The following is a 25035-nucleotide window of genomic DNA, read 5'->3' as shown; positions in this document are numbered from 1 at the left end:
GAGAAGAGCAAATATGTACTGCTGTGGGTCGATAGGTGGGGGGAGGGACGGGGAGATTAAATAGCAGGGAGGAGGAGAAAGATAAAGAGAGACAGTAGCACAGAGAGAGAAAGAGAGCGTCAGTGTCACACACTTTGCAAACTGTCCTGTCGCATTTAAAACGCAATTTGCTGGGCAGTCCAAAGCCTGTAACGTGAACAAAGAGGGGGATTATCATAATTATAGTCTTCATAGTTATAGCCAAGAACATTTTGTCAGTCTTCTGCATGTGTTCCTAAAATCGTAAAAGCTTTCCCTTTTTTTTCCCCCCACTCTTCTTCTGTTTCCTAATTTCAGGCACCACCTCACACATCTAACCCCGAGTGGGCCTGGAGAAGCAGTGTGAAAGCCTGAAAGGATGCCTGATGGCAGCGGGAGGAGCTCCAGATGGCTGAGGTCAGGCCACAATACACCAGGCCCTGTGACCGCTGCAGCAGCTATGATACCCAGAGCTAACCCTCTACTGGAACTCTGTGCACTAAAAGCCTTTTTCATGCAAACTGCTAAAGGCTCCCGCTGATGTCCGTTTGGCCAGGCTGTGCCTCATAACTTCAGTGGCGCAGCCTGACACCATGTTAACGAGCCAAAGGAAACTAACATTAGCAGCAGGTCAGGGAGAGACTGAAGTCAAAGGAAAATGCCCAGCCAAGACACTGTGCTTACCAGTATCTGTGTAGTCCTTCAGAGGTGTGAAGCTTTATATTAGTCCACAGCACAAATTGGACCTTTCCACGAAAAAGAACTTGAAAAAAATGCAAAAAGGAATAAGAAGAATATCCCCCTGTGTTTGTCAGAATGCCTGTATCTTCAGTGTTTGTGTGTTTTTTTCTCCTTGAATGTGTTATCATGGTTGTTATTTTTGTTTTTTCAAGGGAGGTGGTGCGTTAAAGCTTGCTTGTGTAAACTAGATCAGGGCTGGGCTGACTGCAATTTGATGTGGCTGCGTGGTGCAGATTGTCAGGGAGTTGAGAGCTGCCACAACGAGCTTATTTACTTTGTGAGAATGACACATCATCAGTTAAATCCATGATTTATTTAAGACCGCCAAAGTGCCCGCTAGCACAGCGCCTCTGTATGCACACACTGTGTTCCTTTAATCCTCTCAAACTGCTTGTCGCTCTCATTGCTCGCCTCTCCTAAGTGAGCCCTTTACGCTCTTACAGCACTCACCGTACGTGCATGCACACATGTATGCTGCTACATCCATGCTCCCTATTGACGAAGCGCCCTTCCCTCATTGTGCACAAACACACAAATGGCTCCCCGCGTGGTCGATAACGTGCTGTGCTGCGTCCCGAAAAACACAGACTTCCATAAAGGATGGAGATCCTTTTCATGTCTTTGCCTCGCGGGATTCAGACAAGCTCTCAGTTTTGAGCCAATTTGGATTGTGACTGAGATTGAGTTTGGTTGAGGAAATGTCTGCGATTAATATCAGCATGCAGGCTTTCGCTCTGGAATCTTAGAGCTCTCCTGCTGTGTGCAGTGAAAGAGAAAGGAGCAGCTCCAAGCGATGGTGCCGCCAGGCTGAAGCCCTCTGACTCTCTCTCTCTCTGCAGGGCCAATCCCACACACTACAGGGGGGACAAGGCATGCCACCACAACACAGTCCTACACTTCATCCTTAATAATCCCCCCTCTCCGTGTAGATTTGAAAAGAACAGTAAATGTTGATTCTACATGCCTCATTTTCCCTTGCTAATGCGTACTTAATTGCTTTTAGATTTACAAAGAAGAGTGGTTGAAGTGGCTGTGCCCTCATCCTATCAGGGTCATTCTGTTCTAAACATAGCACAGTCAATTAATGCCTTAAAACCAAACTGGATCCATTCAGAGCGAGTTTCTGGACTCATTTTTTATTATGTTTTACAGTCAGGGCAGAGGTTGCATCAGGCGTGGGTTTGGGTGTCAGTCAGTCCCTGGACAGACCTGTGGTTAATGTGGAATAACAGGAAGAATAGAAGAGCGAGGATAACAGCACGCGAGCACCCATTCACTGAAACCAGCTAAACAGGGCTTTTATGGGTGAAGCCATGATGCTGGGGATGCTTGAAGGGCTGAAAGATCTGAGACGAGGGAGGAAAGGCGGGAAAAAAAACAATCCATTTATTGCTGGAGGGCTGGTGGGAGAGATCCACTTTGATGTGCCTGCCACAGCAGAATCTCCAGAAGCAAGACAAGCGATTGCCTGAAACAAGTAAGCTGTGGCTCTGTGTTTCTCGGCAATCACAGCGCCTCGTCCTCACAGAAAAGACAGAGACGTCCACAGCTCAGATTCCATCTTAATCCTTAGAACGACACTGACCTCACATACATGAGTTCGAAACCCATGTGCTGCATTCGTTACGGGCTGCCCCTCCAGGCACACAGCGCTCACATTTTGACTCCGTCCTCCTCAGCACTTGCTGCCTGTTAGTTTTGATGCTGTTGCTAGGGAACTGTCCCCAAGGACGCAGTACCGCAGGGTTGCGAGTTGGAGAGGTGATGTGCCGTTCATCATACAAATGCTAATAGCCTTAAGGGAAGCAAGGGAGAGCGCCACTCTCGTCTTCTTCACTTCTAGCTCCTCTGAAGCCTGCCAGTGTGTAGCTGAAGCTGAAGCTTCTTGTTATCATGTGTTGAATCTGTCTCCGCATCAGCAGCGCTGCAGAATTCGTTTTGGTGAAGCTTAAGTCAGAATGAAGAGCAGCAGCTCGGCTTGTGGATGAAAACAAAACAAAACAAAACAAAAAAAAAAAGAGAAAGCCATGACAAGTAACGTTGATTCAGACGTTTATTTATCGGTATTCACACATCTCATTACACATTGATGATCACCCGGCGGCCTCGCACACTTATTTATCTCCATACTTTTGTATGTGGGTACGCAAAATGATGTAACAGTGACAGCGTGTGAAAGAGGAGAGGAGGCATTCCCCAATGAGCTGCATGTCAACATTTGTCGCCTGCATTTTAAGACGGCACAGAGGAGGCAGAGTGAAATAAATACACTCGGTGGTTAAATGACAGTTGCAATATCATTAGGGCTGCACTTACAATTATTTTCAGTGTTGATTAATCTGTCAGCTATTTACTCAATTGATAGATTCATTGTTTGGTCTGTAAAATGCCAGTAAATGGTGAAAAAACATCCATCGTTATTTCCCAAAGCCCAAGACGATATTCTCAAATGTCTTGTTTTGTCCAGATATTCAGTTTAGGAGTGAAGAGACCAGAAATGATTGTCAAAATAGTTGCATATTAATTCAATAGACAACAAATTGATTGCTGGTTGCAGCTCTAACTATCATACACAGTTTGTCCCTGTGTTTCACTCTGCTGCTGTCGTTTGACATCTAAATTGACTTTGATGGTCATCCCGCTTGCCGGGGAGCCGCACAGCGAGTCTCATCTCTTTTTGTGATCGTCTCTTTGAGGTCTGACACATGTACAAATTTCTATACTGGCAGCAGCTGCCCTATATTCCCCACGCACACTAAAACCTGCCCTGCTCTCTGTGGCGTGACTGAAGCTGTGAGATTGAAGGAAGAGGTTCTCCACAGAGGCAAGAGCCCCCGCCCGACCACCCCCAGAGGATGCTGCTATCGCTCTCCAGACTTCTGTTTCTGCATGTAGCCAGCCAACACGCTACTGGCACCGTTCATTACTCTCCCGACTCAGTCACACCCTCCATGTTTGCATCTAAGCTTGTAATACGGACACATGTGCTTGTATGTCACCTCCCACACAGGACAGGGCGATGAATCACCTAACCTCAAACAAGGTGTGGTTAACACTAACACGTATATACACACACACACTCATTACTTACAGGTGAACTGTGGTATCTTTCTTTAAAATCACCATTAATATACCTCATTAATCATTTCAAAAGTGTACTGTTTAATGGGTTTGATTTTCTGTTGTTGTCCAGCACTCAAACACTTCTTGCTGTCTTTTCTCTGGAGTTTTTAATCTGTATAAAAAGTTTTCTGAAGAAAGGCTTTTTACTGTAATAACAAGTGGGTTATTGGCTGCTTTCTACTCTTTGTGTACAGAAATAAAAACTTTGTATTTGGCAAACTCCTCGTCTGCCGAGCTTTTTTTATGTGCCTGCACTTATTCCTTGGAGAACTGAATAATGAAACTTAACAAATACGGCTGTTTATATTCATTTTCCTCCATGTGTTTATATTTGGATTTGGATGTAGCATCAGTTTTTCCTGTTGAGACTTGAGGCTTGGCTTCACTTTCTGCCTCCATATTGCTGTTCTTTCCCATTTCTTTCCTATTTTGTCTCTCTGGCCTCAGCTTGCCCAGCGTTCCTTTGGCTCTGCACCTTATTGGTCTGTTTTGACTGCGTGCCACCATTTCCTGTTTTATCACTGGTGGCCTTGTTCCCTTTGCTTTTTCTGCTTTGGCCTGGTACAGCACCTGATTGGCGTTTGACCTTTCTGGCCTTATCGCCCGCCGATCTCTTGCTCACTACATTATCTTTGCCTGTGCTGGTGGGCGCAGGATCGCTATCTTTATCTGTTTCTCCATTATCTGGTGCATCCTGCTCGTCCTCGTGAACTGCGACACTCTCCATATTTTCATTATCTAACCCTTCTCCGCTCGCCCTCCCACTCTCTGGCTCTTTATTACACTGCTCTGCTTTCACATCTGGATTTTTCTCTGTTTCTGCGTCATCCGCTCCCCCTGTCTCAGCGGAGGCGGGTTTCTCTGAGCTTTCCTTGTCTCCTGTCTTACTGTTTTCTGTCTTCTTATCTGCTTGAGTTTTTTCTTCAGTGGCTTTCTGTGAAAATTTCTTTTTTCTTGCTGCACCCTTTGCCTTGCTTCCACCAGGCCCCCACTTCTCCTGCGTCGTATCCCAGTAAGTCTTATTCTGGCTGGCGTGCATGGAGCGCATGCTCTCACTCAGCCTTTTCAGTTCCTGCCGGACGAAGGGTTTGAACTTTGGGTCCAATTTCTCCACCATATCAAAGTCCCTCCGAGCTTCATCCTCGTTGCACAAAGCGGCGTGCGCTCGTGCCCGCTGGTACACCGCCTTAAAGTTACCTATGGAGAACAAGGAAAGACAGAGGGGTAGAAATAACAGAAATATTGACACGTAAAAGACCACATCAGCAACAGGAGGTCAGCAAGAATGAAATTGACAAGCAGTAAAACTAAAAGTTAAAGGTAAAACAAACTGCAGGGGGGAGGATGAAACAGCTGCACTGCACACCAGTGGTGAGGCAGGAGGCAGACGAAGGAGAAAGCGAAAGTTGGAGAGAAGTAAATGAAGGGAAAAGGAAAGCATAAGAACAACCATTTCACATCAGCCTCAACTATAAATAATTCAGTCATAGCAGAAACAAAAAGAAAACAATGAATTCATTTTTGACTGTGATGTCCATGGGTGGGTGCCAGGGGAACGAAAGAGAGACTCAGCAATGCGGTGGTGAATGTTTGGTTCCTTCTTTCTCGGGTAAACAGAGAGATCAAGGACTGCTGCGGTGTGAAGGCAGGCGTTTGCTGGGGGCAGGCATTTGTACTAGCAACAGATCTTGATATTTTTAAGCTCAAAAATGAAGGTGTGTGAGGAAAAGCAATGAAAACGGAGCTTGTTTATTTACACTCATGTACCTATTTCTAGATCAAAACACATCTTTTTGTTTCCTCCTCTGCTTCAGATAACATATATTACCTTTATGCTTCTCCAGCAGCGTGCTGTTGAGATCCACCACTTGCTGGTATTGCTTCAGCTCCAGCATGCACTGGCTCAGGTTGAGAGTCAACGGGAGGCGCACTTTCTCCAGCGACTCCCAGTCCTCGGCCTGCTGATCCACCTGCCAAGCACACAGAGAGGACAACATGGGTGGGAGGTGGTGGTGGTGGTGGTGACTGTAGAGGAGGAGGTGGCGGATGGCAGAGGAAAGCTAAAAAGATGAAAGAAGAAGAAGAAGAAAGAGCGCGGTAACAATAAAAAGATGTGAAGATGTAAGGGTTGGGGGGAATGATGGAGAAGATTAGATGCTGAAGATGATAGAGAGATGAGGTAAAGGGTGGAGGATTGTAAGAATAGAAGGAGGGGACATGAAGATGCAGGAGGGTGGGTTGATGAGAAGAGGGATTTTGTTGTGTGGAAAGTGTGAGGGAGTTAGACAGCGAGGTGTGGCAGGAGTGAGGGAGTTTAAGAAAGAGAAAAGAAGCAGAGGCGAGCGCTGTCACAGTGATATCTCTGTGGATAGCTGTTATTTTTAGAGCTCTTTTCTCTGCTCTTCGCTTCGCCAGCATACCTACAATACCACAGCTGCTCTTCAGTAAAAAAGCAACCATGACAGATGATTATAGTTTACGAGCCACAATCCTTTTTACTTTCTGGCACATTCAATCCACTCATCCTGATAAATGGCTCGGACTGGAGGCCGTTAATATGGCCGGCATCGGTCCTGACGTCCCTCTGTCATCACAAAAGGTTTTATTTGACAGAAGAACACTGCATTATTATTTTTGTGCATGCTTTTACGTGACATCAAAATACAACAAATTACACTAACCATGGTCTGAAGGGTGTCCATGTATTCTATGGCCTGCTTGAACTTTACAGAAGCATCTTGAAAGCGGTTTTCCTTAATGAGGAAGTTTCCTTCGTTCTGCAGCAGCATGACCAGTCGTAGCATCTGCTGCCAGCCCTTCCCTTCACCTTTACTGGCAGGGCCTTCTTCCTCTTTGTCACCTGTTCTCTCAGGTAAGAGCTTCTCATTATTGCCTTCAGCACATCTGGATGGAGATTCTTCTTTACCTTTTTCCTCCCCCACCGCATCTTTACTCTCATCATCACCATCTTCTTGCTTTCCTTTGTCTTCCTCCTCCTCTTCCTCTTTGTTTTTTTCCCCCTTTGACTCCAGCATGTTCCAGTATTTCTCCTTCTCTTCCCAGTATTTCTCCTTCATGCGCTCTGACATGGCCCTCAGCTCTCGGTTGACTAGAGAGGCCAGAGTGACGTCCAGGTGGACCACCATGTTGTAGTCTCTGCGGGCTTCCTTTTCATTCCACACAGCAGCGTGAGCCTTGGCTCTCTTGTAGTAGCCTTTTACACAGTCTGAGAAACAGCAAAAAAAAAAAAAAAGAAAAGAAAAAAAGCAGCAGAATAATGAGAAAAAAGCATGAATACATAGTTATTAATGTCTATACTGGGGATATTCAATAATAAACCTGATGTGGCAATTTGTCTGCATTTAGGACTGTGTGTGTGCATTTCTCAAAACAAACTATCTTTATTCCTCACTAAAGAAAAACTTTGAGTTTTTTCATTATGTGCTTATTCTCATGTCTGCTAAGCTACAGCTAGCAGCTAGTTAGCTTCACACAAAGACTGGGAATATATGGAGACACAGCTAGCCTGGCTCAAAAGGCTCACCCAAAGGTTTGCCTTTTTTATGGGTGGTTACTGTACTTGGCCAAGAAATAGTCCAGCACATTACTCCCTGTAAAATCTATTGTTTTTACAAATCTTTTTGCTAAGGTAGCCATGTCCTGGCTGCATATAGATTTGACTGTTACACAAAGCTAGAGCCAGGAGTTAGCTCAGATTAGCATGAAGACTGGAAGAAGGCGAAAAGCCCAGCAGACTCTGTCTAACCACATCCCTCTTTACACGTTGGTTTTGTCCATATTAAACAAACAAAACAGCATGTTAATTAGTGAGCTTTGGAGGTGATAGCGGGCAGATTTTGCTACCTTTGGCCAGAGCTGGGCTAATGTTTCCAGTTTTTAAGCTAAGCTAAGCTAAGCTAAGCTCTCTCACTGCTTGCTGGTCTTATATTTAACAGACAGACATGAGAGTAGTATCAATCTTCTCAGAACAAACGCATTTCCCAGAACGTCAAACTAAATCTTTTAAAAGTTGTCACACACACAAACACGGTGCTCATGTGCTTGGTTAGACACCCGCTGATGGCTGAGCTTTCTGTTCCTCTGCATTTAATTTCCCTCCACGCTAAATCTTTCAGCCAACATTTAAACTGATTTCTTTGTCGCCTCTGGCAGAAGCAGAGACACTGCAGTGAGCTACCACTGGCTTACTTGTTTTTCTGAAGCGCAACTGGGTTGAAAGGATAAAACAGCAGAGTGAAGTGGCTGACTTGGGCTGTTGCAGACAACATGGTATTGATGACAGGAGGAACAACAGCGAGGAGAAAGCAAGTAAAGTGGAGAGGAAAAGGAGACAAAGGTGTGAAAAGAGGGGAAATGAAATCGAGGGTAGAGCTGGAAAAGGATTGGAAAAGGGAAACTGAAGACCCTGAACGAGGAGAAAGTGAGAAAAGAAAGGTGGAGTGATGCTAGTGTGGGGTGGATCATTCTTATAGGCTTTGTGGGGAGGGCTGAAGCCTCGTGGCGGCTGCTCGAAATGGGCCAATGGAGCTCAGAGACTCCTGCCCATCATTTCCATGATACCGTCTCACTCTCAAGCAACTTTACACCCTTCCTCCTCCTGCCAAACAAGCATCGAGCACATGCATCGTACGGCCACACACACTCACAGCTGTACACACTCCCTCCTCCTGCCACACACAAAGACAAACAGAAAACTGGAAATCCAGGCTGAGGGACAGAGAGTAAAATAAAGACTGCCTCAGTGGCATAATTCATAAGGCTCTGAAGTGGAGAGTGTGCCAGAATGTGAGCTCCTCTAGGATTATATGAGTAGCCATGGATATGACAGTACAATTCCCAGGGCTGCACCGACTGTAAAACCCTTGGTATCATCAACGTCAGCCCTCCTGCGCACTGAAATACACTGAATTCACAGCTGCATCATACAACAGCCACTGTTGTAAAGCCAGCTGAGGCCTCAGACCCTGAACTGTCAGTGTTTTACAACATTTTGAAATTACTGTTTGTCACGGCGTTCATACAGTGTCCTGAGCAGGAAGTGACTTGGTACAAGCCCTCATTTTACTCTTCACTGAGCAGCTTTTAATTTACTTGATAACAAAGAAAAGTTTGACATTTTGAGAAAGACTCCTATGCCTTCTTGCTGAGAGTTAGATAACAAACTTGTTACCACTCTCATGTCTGTCTATTAAATATGAAACTAAAGCCTGGAGATGGTTAGTTTGGTTTAGCATAATGACTGGAGGCTGAGGGAAACAGTTAGCTTGGCACTGCCAAACATGCTATTTTAATTTATTTAACCCATACAAAAAAAATAAAGAGAAAATATGATCTATGGTCCTGGAGGGGGACAAAACCAGGCTAGCTGTTTCTCCTGCTTCCAGTCGTTATGCTAAGCTAACCGTCTCTTGGCTGATATAGCTTCATATTTAACGGACATGACAACAGTGTCAATCTACGGCAGGTGACAGTTAGCTTAGCTTAGCTGGTAACAAAAATCTGCCTTCTAGTCCCTTAAAAGCTCTCAAATTAACATTTTATATCTCATTTGTTTAACTCACACAAAACTTAAGTGTAAAACAAACAAATTATGGGGTTGTCCCCCTCTTCAGAGATGCTGGTAATCTGAATTGTTTGACTTTGCCAAAGCCGGGCTCGCTGTTTCCCTCTGTTTCCAGTGTATATGCTAAGCTAAGCTAACCACCCCCTGCCGTTGCTTCATATTTACATGACAGCAGTCTGTCATCTGTTCATTTTTAACATGGGGGAAAGTTAGAGCATCTTTACACCCCCAGACCCATACTTTCAGCAGCACAGACACCACTGAATACCACCACTTTATAGTATATATTTTAGTGAACATTATAGACCCAAGAGGAAACTGACAGAAGGGTGAGACAGAGAGAAAAAAGCATGATTACAAATCGGTCTGCTGCTTCAGCACCATGCACAGCCATGAATTTATCAATACACAGCACAGTTACTGTTATTTCTGAGCCATGGTCAGGGACATAGATTCTAACTTGAACAAACCTCAGTCAGATAAAGGATCAATGAGAGGCAGGGAAGACTCACATATTCAATTAAACAAGCCCTACCCCTGCACTCTCTCTGTTAGGGGATGGAGTGCAGGGATGGCAGGTCAACAAGGGGGCATTTTTGATCATTTTGCTAACAAAGGGGGTGGCAACTCTCCTCATATCCCCTCAAATCGCTTACTGACTGACAGACATGAGAGTGGTATCTAACTCTTACTGAACTCTTGGCAAGAAAGTAAGTAAACATATTTGTGAAAATGATGCAACTGTGTGAGTGTGAAGCTTGGCGACACTGGGAAAGAAAAGTGTGCTCAGTCAGCTCTCCCTGGAAAAGGTAAATTAAAGATATCTTTCAGTGCCAAAACTGAGGATTAAATCAATCCTCCAACCAGGCAGTTACCTTTGTGTTTCTCCAGCAGTTCGGTGGTGTGCTCTATAACTTCATAATACTCCTCCAGCTCCAACATACACTGGCAGTAGTTCAGCTCCAGGGGGATGATCATTCGACCCAAATTAATGTAGTCTATATCACCTGGCATCTCCTACACATGCACATGCACAAATGGAAGAACACGATCAGCGCTGCGCCATGGTGCTGCTGTGTTGCTCGGCATATGTTGCTCCTACACATATTTCAATAATTTATGTGAATTCTGTAGGCTTAAATATTTTCACACAGATTCAAATATATATAATGGCTTTGGGACAATGGAGTATCATCTCTGCTTAAGAGAGCTCTACTAGCTGTTTGTACACAGACCAACTCTCTGAAAGTCTCTGACATCAAACTCAAAAATCACTTTGACACACAAAAGATTTCTTTACACTCTCTGATCTGAACATCTCACACACACTGGCCCTCCTGAATTCCTCCACCCACCCTGCTGCCTCTAATAAGGGATACAGAGCAAAACAGGTAAACAGGAATCTCCCACTGGAAAAGAGTTGCACGTCCCAAAAACCTAAAATCCTGAGAAAACCTCTAAATTCACATTCCTCATTGTGCCGCCCTCATCCCATCTATCTTCCCTAATCAGTCTCTCACTCTGGACTGGACTGTTTTCAGCAGCAGGACGGCCTCTTTGTACTTGCTGGCAGCCTCTCTGAATTGTCTCTGCTTGACCAGCGCATTGCCCTGCATGTGGAGAATTGGCACCGTCTGCAGCTTCTCATCCTTTTCCATCATCCATGACTCTCTCTGGTACGACATGGGGTCTCCCACCTGGAAGTGGCAGGGGCAAGAGGAGAGCACACCAGAACAAAAACATCAAAAGGAGAAAAACAGCAACAAAGGAAGCGCAGATTAATGCTAAAGAGGTGCAAACAGTCGCAGTGGTGCAGAGAAACAAAGTGTGCAGCTGTGCTTAACTACGACTTTAAGGTATTTGTAATTTGCTATTTCTAATATATGGTACTTTATACTTCTTCTACACCACATTGCAGAGACTAATTTATACTTTATACTCCACTACAATTTTTTTTTTTTTTGCATACTAGTTACTTTGATTTTACATAAAAAAACACATGAGCAACGTTTGAAAAATGTGGTGCATAAGCACAAGGGTGTTTTCAGTTATGTGGCTGATTAAAACTGCTCAGGTTGGAGTTATGTAAAGCTCTGCAGGGATTTACACAAGGTTGCCAATAACAAGGATAAAGATTGAACTTGTCATGCAAGATAATAACTTGTGTGCACATCAAGTAAAAAAAAAAAAAAAAAATCATTCAAGACCTTGGAAGCTCTGTAATTTAACAAACTGAAAGGGGTCGTCGCGAATAACAAGCACTTTGGATACTTAAAGTACATTTTGTTGGTAAAACTTGTCTTCATTTGAGTGGACTTCTGAGAGTTTTTACATTGTGGTATTCCTTCTTTTACTTACAGGATCTGAGGACTTCTGAGCTGTCAACTTGAGTGCAGAAAAGCATTGTAAGACTGAAATGGGGAAGATGTTAATTTACTCCTATCGCTGCTGGACCCCCTGGTGAGTTTCAAGCTTGTTCTGATACTATATTATTTCAAAGCTGAATGTCTCAGGCAGAGTGGGGTTTCACTTTTGTCATTTCTGTCAGTGGATTTTAGAAAATCATGCGTAGGAGTGTCTCACTTGTAGAAGAGGGTTGGATGAATAGGTAAATGTGTCTTTTCTTGCTGTCAGCCTATGTTTAAAGATGCTAAAATCTGAGAAAAGCTGTTTTCTGGAAAAAGACAGCTGATTGTTCTACACTGTCTTCTTATTTTGCTATCCAGTGTGACATACACTATTTTGCCGCCGGTGCTTACCTGCAGCAGCTCCATGATGAATATAAGTGGTTGAGGAGTTCTCATGAGCTCATCCAGCTCTGGAAAACCAGTGGAGTGATAGTGGAACATGTTTCCCATGCCACACATGTGTCTCTGGCCCTCTAGGGGGTCTTTCCCTTGAGCAATCAGCCTCATTCCCTTGGACACGATGGGGTACAAGCCTGTGTGCTGCAAAATAAACTCATCAACAAAAGCATAAACAACAGGTCTGCAGCAAGACATAGAAGCACTTAATCATGCTAACACCCTGGTGCTGGCAGCCTGTGCCAATCAGTCCTGCCAGGAAAACCCGAAAAATGGACACAATTTTACTTGCAGATTACAGTTTTCTCCAGAAGAAAAACACTACAATTTGCTTGAAAAGGGATTGCTTTTGTGTTTATAATACTGAGCGGCGGGAGGCTTGGGAAGGTTGATTCATGTACATCATAATGAGGAGCTAAAGCTCGTGAACACATATTAGGACCTCTCTCAGGAGCCTAATATCTCGGCGTATGTGTGTGAAGGCTGTAGTTCAACTCACAGTGGCATCACACCAGAATTCAGCCACCTCTCCAGTCCTCATGGACGTCAGCAGGGTCTCCCAGACCTCCATCTTGAACATCTTTCCGACAAAGATCTCAGCCGGTCTGCCGGCCAGGCGACTGTCATCGATGACCGTTCGTTCAAAGTTGTCCAGCAGCGTCTGGAAATGGAAAACCAGCTGGGATGGAAGGAGGGAGCAGGAGACAGCGGAGATCAATAGATTAAACTATTTGCCAGCAAAATACAGATGCTGTACAGCTTGCCCATGTGTTGCTTAGATCATTATTTTTGTACTTTGAGTATTGAAGAATTCCAGGAAGTCTATGAATGATTCCCGCTTTTATTCAAAGACCTTGAATTTCCCTTTGAGAGAGAACTTAAAAGACCCTTTATTCGCTGGTTAAGACATGGTGTTTGTAGGTTTCTCAATAATACTATATTTAGTGTGCAGACAATAAAAATGCACCATCTTTGTCTTCACTTTCTAAATAACATGCAGTGGGAAATTGCTGCCTTTGATTTTTCTAAATTTACATATATGTATGCATGTATGCACACATTCAGTATATGTGTTTTCTTCTCTCCTTTGTTGTTTTGTATTTCTGGCACAGGCACAAAACAGAACAGCTGTTGACAATTTTTTGATTGTTTTTTAAAGCTTTATGTGTATTTTTTAATAGAATTTTCACTGAACGCTGTTTCATATTTGAGTCACTTCTTATGTAACGCAAACATGCTGGTTTTCATTATGTGTTCCATCTGTTTTGGTGCATGTGAAAGACAAAGCCTTCACTGTAAAATCACACCGCTCGCATGTAATCTTCTATTTATAACTTGACAGATTGTGCATAATGATCTGATAACTGTGTGCGCAACTGGGAATCACCTCACCTGGGAGGGAGCACACACTCAATGTAACACAGAGACACAGGTAAATGGAAATTCATGCTGGCATTGTCATGGAAAATGTTTGTCACGGTGTCCAGGCTCGCTGCCATATGGCTGGATATGACTTGGAAGGGAAAAAAAGTCGGCGACCAGCGGATCAGTGGATGAACAGAAACACAGCTGCGGTGCCAAAAAACATGTTGCAATTTGGTTGACCAAATGTTTGCTCTGTGTGTAAGTGCCAGATACAGAATAAATTTCCTCACTTCATGAAAAATTCAACGGATCTAATGGAATCGGGCAACGATACACGGCTAAAAATAGCCATTTCTCTGTGGAACATTAATTATATCACAATGGTAATTAAGCCAGGAATCAGGTCCAATCACACTGAGTTTGAATGTGGTGTTATTTAGGTTGTCGGGTTAACTGTGACTCGTTACCTTTGTCCCAGGTGGAAAGTGTGGCAGCGGTCCTGTGCCTCCTGCCAGAATCTTCTTCCTGACTCCTGGATAGTTCATAAGGTATGTCTCCTCCATTGTTGTTCTGCCTTGAGTGAAACCAGACAGAAAAGTGTGTGTTCTGGAGATTTCTTTCTCCTCTCTGGGTTTCTGTTCTTCTGTCTTTCTAATTAGCCTTGTGGTGAGAGTCTTGGCTGCTTAGCTGCTCTCTGACAGATGGCAGGATTAGGCAGGGTTTGGAGGTGGACACTTTAATCTGAGGAGCTAATCTCTTGCCTACCCCTGCGATTGGCGGGGCAATCCCTGCAGGAAGGAGCGGGAGAGGCGAGGATGACCGCCGGGGCCCTGGATGAGAAAGGCCCAGATCATTCTCGACCAGGTTGAGACCATTCTGGAAGGAGATTAATCTGATGACGTGATGATGGTTTAGTGACACAGGACTTTACATCACACAGGTGGGTGGACAGGAAGTGGCCCATTAACAGTGACTGCTGCAACTATTGATAAATCTACCAATTACACTCTCAGTTAGTATTTTGGTCCATCAAATGTCAGAAAATGCCATCACAACTGGAAGCCCAAGGCTATGTCATCAAATTGCTTGTTTTACCAACTGTCCAAAATCCAAACACATTCAATTTATGATCGCACGCAACAAATCTTCACCTTTCAGATGCTGGGAATAGAAACTTTTTGCTCGAAAAATAAGTAGCAGATTGTTTTCTCTGGCTAATCATCTCCACTCTTGTTTTAGCAGGAAGCACTTGAATACACGAGAAAGTCAAATAAAATTAAAATCCACACTCTGATGAGCTGTGAGAGTAAACTGTCCTGGTTTAAATCCAGTAAGCTCAGTGGACGCCTCACTAAATACACTTGTGAGCACTAACAAAGGCTCAAACTACTGTAAGCAGCCACAGTCAGCGAGACTTAAACCTAAAGACAAAGTGAAATGAAAACACATTTTCCAAGTTCTACAGTTAATTATTCATCATCTCATTATATTCCAAACATCTTTCAAACACATCGTTTTTTTTAATATCAAAATGCCTCTTTTCTCTCCCTGTAAATCCTAAAAATATTTCTGATGACTCATCCTGAACTCAGGGGCGGTTACATAAGTTTATCCAATCAAATGTGATTTGGGGTGACAAGCTAACCCCACCCATCATATAACACCACACACGACTGTTGGCTAGCGGGGTTATAGCAGAGCAATATAGTAAGATGTGTGTGTGGATTTCAGCTGGTAAAGCTGTGAAACTAAGAATGAGGTTGAGGTGTAATTTGCTCATTAACCCATGGCTGCAACCTCCACCTCCACCACCTCCTCCTCCTGGTCTAACGAGGGAGGGAGGTGTGTGCAAAGGCCAACAATCCTCTACATTGTCACATCTCCAGCTTCATGTAGAAGTATGTCACATTACAGAAGGTAAAGATGCTCAAAAACTTCCCCTTCAGTGTCTTCAACACTCAGAGGAAGTTGGTTGATCCACCCACAGAAAAAAAGGACGTTAATGACCAACATCAAACTGCCCACTTGTAAAAATCTCCGCCCAAATGCAATAAAACAGTCGGTTTCCATTTCTTGGACACTTGAGCATCGCTGTAATTTATTCTTCATACAGATAATGAAATACAAAGACGGTAAAAATTGCCTGACAAGCAAAACAGACATAATAGTCACCTCTGAAGCCGATCAATTACTTTAATCATACAGTAACTAACAACAAATTCTGTCAGCTTAATGAAAAACATTGACTGCTAATACAGAAATCGATATCCTGCATATGTAATGCATGAAAATGACAAACTGAAAGGAATGACACAGCAAGTCAGCTAATAAAGACTCCCTCCTCCCTGGATGAAGACTCCTCTTCCTCCTCCTCTTCTCGTGCCTTTCATGTGTGGCAGAGGATGACGTGAGGCTGCCCCCTGGTGGTCACTTCTCGATCAGGGAGTCCAGCTGCTCCTGCAGGGAGGCCAGCTGTTGGAGCAGAAAATAGAAGGCGTGATTGATGCCCGACAGCCCCGGGGTGTAATTGCAGGGTAAGTGGATGATGATTAACATGTCTTTTCACATTAATTTGCTGCCCTCATTTGTCAATACAAACAACGACCCCAAACGGTGGGTGGCCTCTATATGCCATAGCTGCAAAAAGGACTCCACTAGTAGCTGCTGACAAATTCAATTTCCCATGATGGAATTTGAACTTTGCTATTAGGCACGAAAACTATTGGGTTTAAAAAGGGCAGCGAGCACAATGCCGTCCGCTAACATGGCTATTTGACATTCATACAAGATAAATTCATGCAAAGTGCCGAAAGCTCAAAACAAGCACTGATCCTCCTTACCTGCTCCATCTCCCGCTCCTCCTGCTGAATAATCTCATCCAGCAAAGCTTGGAAGCGATTCTGTGAGAGGAGAGAGACACAAACGAGATCTGTTGGAGTCGACATGCTGAGCCTCATTAAATTGTGATGGCTTTAAATGTGTGTCTGCCTGAGCTGCTCATGTCACTATCTCCTCTCTGACAGAAAGGCCACTTGGAATGCCAGTCAGAGACAGCTGACCTTTTCCCTGCGACTGTGATAATAACGACTGGCGATGGGCCTTTGACGGTCCCAAAACACCGGGCAATGAGAGCTCGAAATGGCAACGTAAAAAGGGCCACGTCTGCTCATGTTTCACTCATTGTAAAGGCTCCACTAAAGAGCGCTTGGCAGGACAATGAATTTTCATGCCTAAGCAATGCTTATTTTGTAAAGAGCTGATGGGAGAAATGCAATATTTAAAGCTTTAAAAACATGAAAAAAAAACAACTAAACAATGGCCTCAAACAGTGTGTAATCAGCTGTCTTCATCATTGCTGTTGAGAGAACTTCTGCCTCCGAGCTCATCAGCATGTTGCTGTTTATGTTTCTGTGCATGAAGACCTAGTTTCTGAATGACTGTGGAAAAGTGTGTGCGTGTGTTCGCTGTTTACTTTGAGGGCCTGGTTTTCCACTTTCATGATGAGCTCCTCTTGCTGTTTCTTGCGGGCACGGGTTTCCTGGAGCTTGGACTTGACGCTGTTGATCTGCACCTGATACTCCATCACTGCAGGGAAGAGCAGGAGGTTCACATGTTACGACTCGTAATAACACAAACTCCATTTATGCTTCTGCTTTCATGTGCAGAGAACAACAAACAGAAAAAAGTTGGAGAGATTCGATGACGTGACGTCATTTGGGAGCCGCGAGGACAAGATATGAACCTTCGCTCGCTGAAACACAAGGGAGCCTCCATTTGAGCCTGATAAATTGCGGTTAATGGGAACAACAAATCCATTTAAAAGGACATAAGCCAGCAGGCCGAAGCACTAAAAGACACAACTAAATCAGTCTGCTCTGGGATCCTCAGAGGGTTCTCATTAAATCCGACCAAAGTGATAGTACTTCGAAACAACCTGCGGCTCCCTAACCATCAACTATCTTCCAAACTAACTTTATCCATCACATGCTTCCCCTCCTACTGGCTCACAATCCTCTCATACGGCCCATCTAATATGCACCATCCCTGCAGACCCATTCAATACAGCTTTGCGGCGCTGCCACAAACGTGCACAGCAAGACTCCGACACATCTGCATTAGCTCTGCTGGGCTGCTACAATGGAGCTGACCAGTAACGCTACTGACTGACAGCTCCGCGTATGTAGATAAGGAGGCATTGAGCTGTCAGACTGGACAGCTGTCTGAGCCGAACGCTGAGCCACAACACCTGTCAGGCTGGTTAGCTGAGGAGCAGAGCTGTCAGCGTTGTGCATCTCTGTGGGCAAGGGCGCAGCACATGTGTATAAGTGAAAGTAGGGCTACTCATTTGAGTGTGTGTCTGTGATGTCTGACCCAGAAAACTCAGCTCTGATTAGAAGTCCAGACACCTGGTTAAGGTTATTTCTGACCTCTGCTTTGACAAGTGCACAAGGGGAGTTGGTTAATTTAATGTTGGACTGTGCACGTAAGATTGTAAGTCGGCTGGAAGAGCCAGCACTCACACTGAGGTGTAAATCCAAGTTGCAAGCACAGCACAAGGGATTGCTTAATGCTAATGCTGCATTTACTTCATCCACACACACACACACACACACACACACACACACACACACACACGTTCAATTTAAGAACAGATGTACATAAATATGCATCTGCCACCATATGGACATACATCTATGGGTCATATATCATGAGAGTTTCTACATGAATTTCACGCACAATATTCCAGCACCTTACTCAGGGCGAGATTTCAGAAGTGGAAACAAGTTGGGAAGTGTTGTGAGCTATATTTTGACAACAAGGATTGTGACAGCATGTCAGCAGGGCTGCAACTAACAATTACTGTCATTAATGTCATGAATTCGAATGAGTCGATCCACCGTTGAGTCTATAAAAGGACAGAAAATAGTGAAAAAGGTGATGTTGTGAAATTGCTCGTTCCGTGCAACCAACAGTCCAAAACCCAAACAGATTGCATTTTTAAAAATATATATAAAAGAGAGACGAGCAGTAAATCCTCACATCTGAGAAGCTTGAACCAGCAAATAGTTAGATTTTTTTTCCCTTGATTAAGGACTTAAACGATTACTTGATTAAATTGTTTTGGCTCTTTACATCAGGAACATAAAAACCATAATTATATAAAGACATTTTTTTTTCCATTAAGCCCAATCACCAATGTTCCTCACTCTGTGTGTGTTGGTGTGGATGTCTTACAGGTTTCCAGGCCTGTGCAGAAACCCTGACATCCCCTCACCTATCTGGTTGTTTCTGTTGCTTTCATGCTGTGCAGAATCCGACTCGTTGAGTTTGTCTTGGAGCTGTCGGACCAGATCATCCTCCGTGTCCATGATGTTCAGGTCCTCGTCCTCGTGCCGGTCCCCTTCGTCCTCCTCGTCCTCGCTGGAGCTGCTGATGTCGTTGAAGATCTCCCTCAGTTCGTCACGCTGGGCTGGCCATGCAGAAGTGCACATTAGTGTTATTAACATGGACACAAAGATGGAGATAAGCACAAACACTTGCTTGGGTTGGATTTAGGTCACAGTGACTATAGGCTAATGAAAATCAGAAGATGCTGGGGATTTAGTCTATTGTGACACAAACCAGGTATGATTAATGTGAAGCCTACTTACTTACGATGCCATGAACAGTTTATCTTACATAACAAAGACAGACGTGCTCTCGAACACTTGGCTGTATATTCACATAGCATTCTTCTGCTCTAGAAATCTCTGTTATACTGTGCTACCACTTCTTTTTCCAAGTGTCAGTCATGCCACTCATACACACTGCTAAAATCAGCACCTTTAAGTGCCAGCACAGTCACACTGTGCACTAGTGGCTAGGGAGGTCCACTGGTGAGTCTACAGGCAAAAATAATCTTGAGGCCAAAGAGGAACTAATGCTTGGGTGCGCTCTATTTCCATTTCAAACCACCGGGGCAGAGGCTATCAAGAAGGACAAGGGTGGCGTGCATGCCGAAAATGAAGAGGGAAACCTCTGGTGGTGAGGAAAGGAGAGTATCAAAGAAGTGATTGTATGAAAGTCAAACACATGAGCTGTCTGTGCCCTTTCAAAGCAGCAGCACAATTTAACGCCATAACAGAAGCAGAAACGCTGAAGATACCTTTGAGATAGTTTAGAAAAAGAGTCTCAGTGACATTGTTTTTCCACTAGAGAGCAATGACAAGTCTATTTTTCAAATCTCCCACTTGGTCATGTTCCTAACAAATCTGAGGGACATTAGAGAAAACATTTGTTATGTGATTATCACATTTCCGAACTCTCAAATATCTGTATCGGCCCCAAAAACATCAATTTGGCTTGATTGCTTTGTTTTTCTATGTGGTCCGGATAGGAGTAGATACCCCTTTTGCTGCTTTAGCACAGAGGAGGAACCAGCATGCTCATGAAGCCCACCACATCTTACTCCTCATGATGTCACTTACCAGAGGACCCGTGACCCATCTTGTGTCCCGAGGTGCCAGGTGAGGAGTCCAGGTTGGCCAGAGAGCCGTGCTGATCTGCTTCCTTGGACTCATCCTCTGCTATGATTTCCCACCCTGAACGTCACGGGTTAAGGTCCACATACTGTACCGTCCATCAGATCTCTCAATTTCCACAAACTCTTCTTTGAAGAAGACTTGAAAAGTAAAAACCAGATGATTCGCCACAGGAACTTAAACATTCATTAGTGTGTCATGTGTACGTCTGCTGCTGCATGCAAACGCTACGACTATAATTAGAACCTAGCTTCACTGTGACCAACTAAGCAATGATAATGAACGGTCCATCTCAATTAACACACAGCAAGTAGCCACTCAAAGCAGCCCCGCTGTGCTCTTATTCTGTCAGGCAAGTTTAGAGTTTCATTAGAGCACTAATAGCCTCCTTGTAAAGTGCATCTCTCTCACAAAGACATTAGACAGAGTCAAGTCAGGTGAGTCAGGACACCCGCTGGGATGTTAGATCAACCTGGATGTGAGATGGAAGCGAGGTTATGTTTGTCCTGAAAAGACAAAAGAATACAAACTATTTTATGCTTCTTAAAAAGCTGAAGAGTCACAGCTCTGCGTTAGCTTTCCATCTGACTCTACATTACACGCTGCTGCTTGCTGTTATCGGAGATGAACACCAGTGTTGTTTATGCTCGGTTCAAAACGGGTTAATTAGCTTTTTAGGGTTTTCAAAATGGACGTGCAGAACTGCCGTTGGTTTTCTTAAAGGATACGGACGCTGACAGCCTCAGCGTCTGTGCTTAGCAATCTCTTCACCTCCTTCTCCACATCAGGAGATTCAATGTACTGCAAGACAAACAAAGAGATCGGGTAACATGTAGCGTTAGTAGCATCTCTCTCTCTCTCTCTGTCTCTCACACACACACACACACACACACACACACACACACACACACACAAAGGTAGCAGCTGGCTGCATGCCAGGAAGCACATTAGCGATTAAAAACAGAAGGGGCCAAATCAATAAGGCTCGGCTCTGCATCTTCAGGAAGATTTATTCTGAAGACAAAGTAGAAGTGTAGTGCTCAAGCACAGTCGCTTTCACTTCAAAGCAATAGTGAAATTGCTTTCTTGCATGCCTTTGGGGCAAACTAAGATGGAAAGGCTTTATTTATATGTAAATCTTAGTTTTCACTTTCACCAGAGTTCCCATTTTATGAAATGTAAATGTCTTGTTGGAAAAGAGCCTAGGAAAGCGATGGATCATCAGACAGGATGCTAAAGAGATGGATTGGAAAAGGGGAGGGGAGCGCTGAGGGCGAAATGAAAATGTCAAAACCTTCTTTTTCGCCGTCTTCCGAAATCTTCTCTTGCGTGTGTTCTTCAGAGGGCAGGTGACTGGGGACCAGAACAGCAGGATTAGCGGAGTCAAAATGGCTCAATCAGCTGTGGAGGGCTTCCTGAATCGCTGAACTCCTCAAGTTTTCGGCACTCACAGCTCAAAAAACTGATTTGTGTAGGTAACAGTCTACTTACTGCCGTGGTTCCAGATGAATTTCTTGTCCTTGTCTTTGTCCTTCTTCTTGCTCTTGGGGTCGGTGCCAGTTGGCTCCTCTAAAGGAGGGTAAAGGTCTCCATCTAGTGTACACACCAGCATCTAACCCATGCAAGCCAAAAATGAATGGTAAATCACTCTGAGTTCTGCTGACTAATGTTGTTGCACTACAGTATTATAAAGAACAAGAAGAGAGGAGACAATATCTGTCTTTTAAATGTTAATGTAAATGTTAAAATATGCAATGCTAAACGTGAACAACCAGTCCTAAATTTAATGCCACTGCAGTGCTTTACCTGGCAGACGTCAGCAGTCTTGTAAAATGTCTTCTTGTCCACCGTTTTCAGAGACTCTATCATACAGGGCAGATCCACCAGCTTGCAGGCCAAAGGGACGCGGTCTACTCTCACTATGCCATGACGACCATCAGCTACAAATAAGAGGGACAACAGGATTGATTATAACGACATGTTTGTGACACAGAGGTAACCATTTCCATTAGGACGCTGCAGCAACTGTTACACTGAAAAACAGAGAGTACAAATGCAGGTGCAAAACGTGTCTTTCAGACGTACAAGTTTATTTGTTAGTAAAGACCATAAGACAAGAATTTGTGGTCAAACTGGCATTTGTCGTTATTAACGTATTCCAACAAAACTGAAGATAAAAATCAAATCAATAGGATTACATTCATTAGAGTGTCAGATTCCAGTGCTTGTGAATGGAAATAGGTCAGTAGTGCTACTAGAAAGATACAGTAGGTCAGTGCATCCACAGTTATGACACTGAACATTTTAGTTTCACTGCAGAAATAATTTACAAATAACAACTTTAACAATTCTGGACTGATTTCAAATGGATAATCTGGAATCTTTAAAGTGAGAGCGACTGACTCAAGACAAAAAAAACAGTGAACATACATGCACAAAGACAATTTTATTTAATGTTCAAACTGATAAATTTCATTGTTTTTTGTCAATATACACTCATTCTGAATTTGATGCCGGCAACATGTCCGCAAAAAGTTAGGACAGGGGCAGGACATGTTCACAACTGTTGACAAGCGCTGGATTGCTCCAAAGCCATGCACCTGCGGTTAAGAAATGCACTGTTCCTTTCAGCATGAATGTTGCACTCACAGATGTGTAAGTTGCCCTGGGCACTGACACACCTCCGTACCATCACAGATGCTGGCTTTTGAACTTTGCACTGGTCACAATTTGGATTGTCATTTTCTTTTTAGCTGGTAGGACATGACATCCATGATTTCCAAAAACAGTTTGAAATGTGGACTCGTCAGGCCACAGCACACTTTTCGAATTTGTGTCAGTCCATCTCAGGGGAGCTTGTGCCAAGAGAAGTCAGCAGCAATTCTGGATGTTAATATGTGTCTTTATGCATGGTGGAGCCTTAACACGCATTTGCTGAAGCAGCAATGAAGTGTGTTTACATTTCCTGAGCCTGTGCAGTAATATCTTTTATACAATCATGAATATTTTTAATGCAGTGCCACCTGAGGGATCGAAGGTCATGGGCATTCAGTGTTGGCTTTCAGCTTTGCCCCTTACATGCAGAGATTTCTCCTGATTCTCCTGACACATCCTGACACTATCACCTGTTACCAATGAACCTGTTTACCTGTGGAATGATCCAAACAGGTGTTTTTGGAGCATTCTACAACTTTCCCAGTCTTTTGTTGCTCCTGTCCTAACTTGTTTGAAACATGTTGCTGGCATCAATTTCAGAAAAAGCAGATATTTACAAAAATCAGTAAAGTTAGTGAAGTCAAAAATTAAATATATTGTCTTTGTGCTGTTCTAAATACAATATTTAGAATTAATAATTGAGCACTAAGACTACTACTAAAACAAGCTTACGGTGCAACTCAATGGTGAGTCTGTCTTTCATGTTCATACTGCTGGACTGGGCGATCCTTCTTACTGTTGAGGCATACTCCTGTAAGAGAAAACATCCACATCATTTTCAGCAAAAGGTCACATTGAATGTCATAGATATGACCGGTTTTGGCATGTGTAACTGTCTCACCGTAGGAAGCCTCAGGACAAACTGGCTCTCCAACTCATAAGGCGCATCCTCCTTATTCTTGGAGCCGACTTTCCCAGCTAGAATAAAAAAAAAAACATCATCATGAACAAATGGTAGAATAGCCTCCTTGTTGGTTGTAATGTACAGTATTCATGAAACTTCAACGTAAACAATACACTACGAACAAGCAGCGGTGTTTGACTTCCCAGGCTACGACTTTATTTATAAGCTTCTTGCACCTTTTAACTTGCTTCAACGTTTTTTGCAACCTGTATCCTAATATTTCTATTCAGCGTTGGTACTGCATACTTATTTGTGTTGTTATACATTAAGTCTATTTGACATCATCTTGGTAAATCAATTATGTGAACAAGGACCAGCTGAGTAAGTTTACCCATATTTTACAGTCACGCTAACGCTAAGCTAATGTAGCACAGTTACAGTAAACTGCGTATAATGCTGCCGCTGGCCCTAATAAAACAGCTACGACACTGTTGTTCCCATCTTGCAGTAGCAAAAGCCTCTTCATTTAATAACTTTTATCAGTATTACTTAATTGAAACACAAATTGCAAGAGCTGAGGCGGCATGTTTACAAAAGACAGCCAGAGCTAGCAATCGCTAGCTTAGTACTTAACGTTCGGCTAAAATAATGACACAGGCTATAAACATACCTTTCAGTTTAGACGTCATCTTCGTTTTAGTAATTTGGACGGTGCAGCCGCATTAATGTGTTTACATAACAGAAATAACACACAAAAAGGTAAAAGTGTGCTGATCTTGATTAAATCAGCGAAGCGCAACTACGTGAAGAAACACATCTCTGGCCGAGCCGAAGCTGCGAATGGTGAATTCGTAGGTTTGCTACATTCAATGTCTCCTCGGAAATTGTGGTTCTATCATTCCAGCATCCAGTTGCTACAGAGTCCATTAATATGTTATACTGTAGAGAACTGTTTATAAATCTGTTAACTCATATGATGGTTTCTGGACGCTGACTAACGGAATAACAGTACTTCATATGAACTTTATCCACTATGAAACCATACTTTCCGATTTATGGGAACGTCACATTAGTTCCCGTGTCTTATGTTATCTCGCGAGATTTGTTACACGGACGAGTTTCGGATAAAAAGCGGTGATTCTCAAACGTCACCTATTTAGCAACTTATGTCATTTGTATTTAGCTGTTTGCATAGTAATGCTAAATCCATTGTTAGTAAAACAAAACCGTTATTGCAAAAAAACGCTCTATAGGAAAAGAGCAATATAGGAATCTTTGAAATCACTTTTCATCAATCATTAAATTATGATCTCGCACAAG

The 25035-nt window shown here is 43.5% G+C and overlaps 3 protein-coding genes across 4 annotated transcripts in view; 1 reads left to right on the top strand and 2 right to left on the bottom strand.

Moving 5' to 3' along the window:
- The window catches only part of drp2 (dystrophin related protein 2), a 155774-nt gene extending 151673 nt beyond the window's left edge, over window positions 1-4101 (top strand). For both annotated transcript variants that reach the window (XM_076738393.1, XM_076738392.1), the window contains exon 25: window positions 337-4101. In XM_076738393.1, the coding sequence (XP_076594508.1) occupies window positions 337-356 (20 nt within the window). In that variant the 3' untranslated portion in view covers window positions 357-4101. The remainder of the gene's footprint in view (window positions 1-336) is intronic.
- LOC143325389 (uncharacterized) lies at window positions 4093-14321 on the bottom strand. Its single transcript, XM_076738394.1, has 8 exons — window positions 14103-14321; window positions 12770-12949; window positions 12226-12414; window positions 10987-11163; window positions 10342-10483; window positions 6564-7108; window positions 5711-5852; window positions 4093-5079 (listed from the first exon to the last, which is right to left on the bottom strand). The coding sequence occupies exons 1-8, from the start codon at window positions 14196-14198 to the stop codon at window positions 4307-4309; spliced, it is 2244 nt and encodes a 747-aa protein (XP_076594509.1). The 5' UTR covers window positions 14199-14321; the 3' UTR covers window positions 4093-4306.
- Window positions 14322-15701: 1380 nt separating this feature from the next.
- Window positions 15702-24577, bottom strand: taf7 (TAF7 RNA polymerase II, TATA box binding protein (TBP)-associated factor). The gene is made up of 12 exons (XM_076739647.1): window positions 24386-24577; window positions 23713-23789; window positions 23544-23622; window positions 21963-22096; window positions 21648-21768; window positions 21451-21509; window positions 20885-20957; window positions 20103-20216; window positions 18911-19105; window positions 17108-17220; window positions 16476-16535; window positions 15702-16107 (listed from the first exon to the last, which is right to left on the bottom strand). Exons 1-12 carry the CDS (start codon window positions 24402-24404, stop codon window positions 16063-16065), a joined length of 1089 nt encoding a protein of 362 aa, XP_076595762.1. The 5' UTR covers window positions 24405-24577; the 3' UTR covers window positions 15702-16062.
- Between the last annotated feature and the right edge of the window lie 458 nt (window positions 24578-25035).

The sequence above is a fragment of the Chaetodon auriga genome, chromosome 9, assembly GCF_051107435.1.
Source record: "Chaetodon auriga isolate fChaAug3 chromosome 9, fChaAug3.hap1, whole genome shotgun sequence".
NCBI lineage: Eukaryota > Metazoa > Chordata > Actinopteri > Chaetodontiformes > Chaetodontidae > Chaetodon > Chaetodon auriga.
The sequence above is the reverse complement of the archived record's forward strand: the minus strand, read 5'-3'. Positions and strand labels throughout refer to the sequence as shown.

Bases quoted from the DNA above. Each gene is read 5' to 3' on its own strand.
- LOC143325389 (XM_076738394.1), bottom strand. From the start codon at position 14,198: ATGGAGGAGACATACCTTATGAACTATCCAGGAGTCAGGAAGAAGATT. The intron at 11,164-12,225 runs GTAAGCACCGGC...TGCCACTTCCAG, and splicing joins TCATCATGGAGCTGCTGCAG to GTGGGAGACCCCATGTCGTA. The intron at 7,109-10,341 runs GTAACTGCCTGG...GCTGTTTCTCAG, and splicing joins ACTGCTGGAGAAACACAAAG to ACTGTGTAAAAGGCTACTAC.
- taf7 (XM_076739647.1), bottom strand. The intron at 20,217-20,884 runs GTATCCTTTAAG...CGTGACGTTCAG, and splicing joins CGCTGAGGCTGTCAGCGTCC to GGTGGGAAATCATAGCAGAG. The intron at 19,106-20,102 runs GTAAGTGACATC...CTGCATGGCCAG, and splicing joins GATGGGTCACGGGTCCTCTG to CCCAGCGTGACGAACTGAGG.